Below are 2,915 nucleotides of genomic sequence, written 5' to 3'. Positions count from 1 at the left end.
GTCCATCACCAACTCCCGGAGTTCACTCAAACTCATGTCCATCGAGTCGGTGATGCCATCCAGCCATCTCACTCTCTGTCGTCCCCTTCTCCTCCCGCCCCCAATCTTTCCCAGCATCAGAGTCTTTTCCAATGAGCTTGGAGGGTATGCAATTTGCAATATAATAATTAAGTGAAGGCAGGCTGCAAGCAGAGGGGTTTTTAACAAGCTCTGGTAGGCTACAGTCCACGGGGTCGCAAAGAATCGGACACGACTAAGCGACTGAACGGAACGGAATGGAAGACAAGCTCGAGAATTTCTGCCAGTCATGTTTCTTTTAACCTATGGGACATGGTTTCAAAGGTAAGAAAAAAATAAAGAGGAAACAAAACAATGAAACAGCAGACTTGAGATGGACCTTAAATGTAAACCATCTACATATACCAATTATTATTTAAAAAAAAACAGATATTGGTGGATTTTTAAAAGTAGGATTCCCTGGTGACTCAGATGATAATCTGCCTGCAATGCGGGAGACCTGGGTTCTATCCCTGGGTCAGGAAGATCTCCTGAAGAAGGGAATGGCTACCCACTCCAGTATTCTTGCCTGGAGAATTCCATGGACAGAGCCACCTGGTGGGCTAAAGTCTATGGGGTCACAAAGAGTCAGACACAATCCAACTGTGTGCTATCTTCCAATACACTGTATGCACATTTCAAACCTAGGTAATTTGAAGGTAAACGGATGGGAAAAGATATAGCAGGCAAACATTAAACACACAAACACACACAATTTAGATAAATGGGTTTATTTCATTCAAGCAGAATTTCTTTAGTAAAATTTCCTGAAGGAAAGATTTCCTCTCCCCCTCTACTACCTCTCATTCCTTCCTTCCCCCACCAGCACATGGTGTCTGCCCTTCATTCTTTTCTCCATGTGCTTATAACCCCAGAAAACACATATTCACTTATGCCTGTACATGCTAACCTGCTCAGGTACACATGCTAAAGTGTTATGGCTTTCTTTATCAAAAAAGGGAGAGTTCATTTTATAAATATATCTCTATTATTTTCTACTTCTCTCCCAATAACACTTTGAGAGAGTTCCACACCATCAATGTGGAGAAAATTCCTTCTATGCATAATTTATTCAAATGAGATTTTATTGATGGCCATTAACTCTGTCTCTAGTATTTACCACCAAGCAATGCTATAAACATCTTTGAAAGTAAAAACAAACAGAAACATCACAATAATCAACTGGTGACTCTTAAACTGCCACTGGAAGGAGGACCCTCACAGAGCTGTAAAATGATGGCAATTTCTGCTCCTTCCTGAGTCCTTCCACCCAGGCAAGGGTTTCCACCTCACTCAGCTGCCCGTCCCGGGTTTAGGCAGAGTGTAAACCCTGTGGTGCTATCTCAGAGGAGGATTTCGTGACCTCAAAACAGCACAGCATTCCTGCTTGTTTCCACTCTCAGCCCCGACAGACCTAAGACACATGTTTAAAATGCAGGTTCCAGGTTCTGGCCCAGGAGCCCTGGGCCCTTGCTTTGGGCACAAACTCTACATAAGGACACTCAACTCACAACCCAGGGCCTTCTCGGGAGAAAGGGGGCCAGGGGATGGAACTACTGAAAAGAGATTCCCTACCAGGGTCAGAAATTTTTCTGGTGCCCCAAGAATGAACCAAGCCTGACATGGCCAAGCACTGCACCATCTTGTCTTTTATTGAACATCCTGAGGATGCCACATGGTGAACTCACATCCCACCTGTAGGGCTGCCCTGGACTCGGGGCCCCTCAGAAGCATCTTCTCTGAACCACGGATGTCCCAAACTCCTTGAAGTCCACAGAAGTGACCCACATCTGCTTGAAGCTGCTCAGGGAGGTGACGATGGAGGCACCAATCCACGTGGAGAACCAGCGGTCGGGTGGCGCCGTGATCTTGATGGGGGTCCCCTTGGAGGCCAGCTGCTCCAGCTCCCTCAGAAGCCGGTCATCCAGCCCCTGGAAGAGCGTGGTGCCGCCGGACACCACAATCTCCCCATAGAGGGTCTTCTGGATGTCAGCATCACATTTGGTGATGCTGCAGGAGACCATCTTGGACAGGCCCGGGTTCTGGATGCCCAGCTGCTCAGGCGAGAACAGGGCCTCGGGCGCCTGGTACAGTTGGTCCCCGATGGGAACAATGTTGCCGTCGGGCAGCTTGTACTCGCGGAGGACCTCCTCCGGCCTCCGGCACAGCTCTTTCTCTGGCTCCAAGGCCACATAACATAGCTTCTCCTTGATGTCGTCCACCAGGGCTTTGTCCAGCACACACGGGAAGGTCCTCCCGCTGGCCAGCAGCAGCCGGGTGAGGTGCTCCGTGATGTCCCTCCCTGCCACGTAGAGCTTGGTGACAGCATGGGGCAGGGAGTAGCCCTCAAAGATGGGGACGGTGCAGGTGACCCCGTCCCCGCTGTCCACCACCAGGCCAGTAACGCAGGCCGAGGCATAGAGGGCCAGCACGGCCTGGTCTGACAAGTAGAAGGCAGGCACATTGAAGCTCTCGAACATCACTTCAGCCATCTTCTCCCGGGTCTCCCTGGGGTTCAGCGAGGGCTCTGTCATGAGCACCGGCCGGTCATTGGCCTTGACTCCCAGCTCCCACTCGAACAGGTGTTTCCAGAGCTTCTCCATGTCGTCCCAGCCTGTGATCAGGCCGCGCTCGATGGGGTAGTGCAGGTGAAGGACCTCGTGCCTATGCAGGGCCTCTTCCCCCACAAAATACTTCTTCTGGTTGGCCCCTGTCGAAGGCGTCTTGAACTTGGGGTGCCCCACGACGGAGGTGACAACGTGGCGGGGGCCAATCTCTCCAGACAGTCCTGCCTTGCAAAGCCCGGATCCATTGTCGAAAATCACCGCTGGGCAGTCTAATACGTGCGGATCAAACAT

General features: G+C 50.8%; 1 protein-coding gene across 1 annotated transcript; it reads right to left on the bottom strand.

Annotated features, from left to right (window-relative positions):
* Positions 1–1,781: 1,781 nt before the first annotated feature.
* On the bottom strand, positions 1,782–2,915 carry ACTRT2 (actin related protein T2). The gene has a single exon (XM_055418821.2). The coding sequence runs from the start codon at positions 2,913–2,915 to the stop codon at positions 1,782–1,784; it is 1,134 nt and encodes a 377-aa protein (XP_055274796.2).

The sequence above is a fragment of the Moschus berezovskii genome, chromosome 17 (genome assembly GCF_049115385.1).
Source record: "Moschus berezovskii isolate FMDL1 chromosome 17, NW_MosBer_1.0, whole genome shotgun sequence".
In the NCBI taxonomy this organism is placed as follows: domain Eukaryota; kingdom Metazoa; phylum Chordata; class Mammalia; order Artiodactyla; family Moschidae; genus Moschus; species Moschus berezovskii.
Note: the sequence above shows the minus strand (reverse complement) of the source record. Positions and strands in the feature narration are given on the sequence as shown.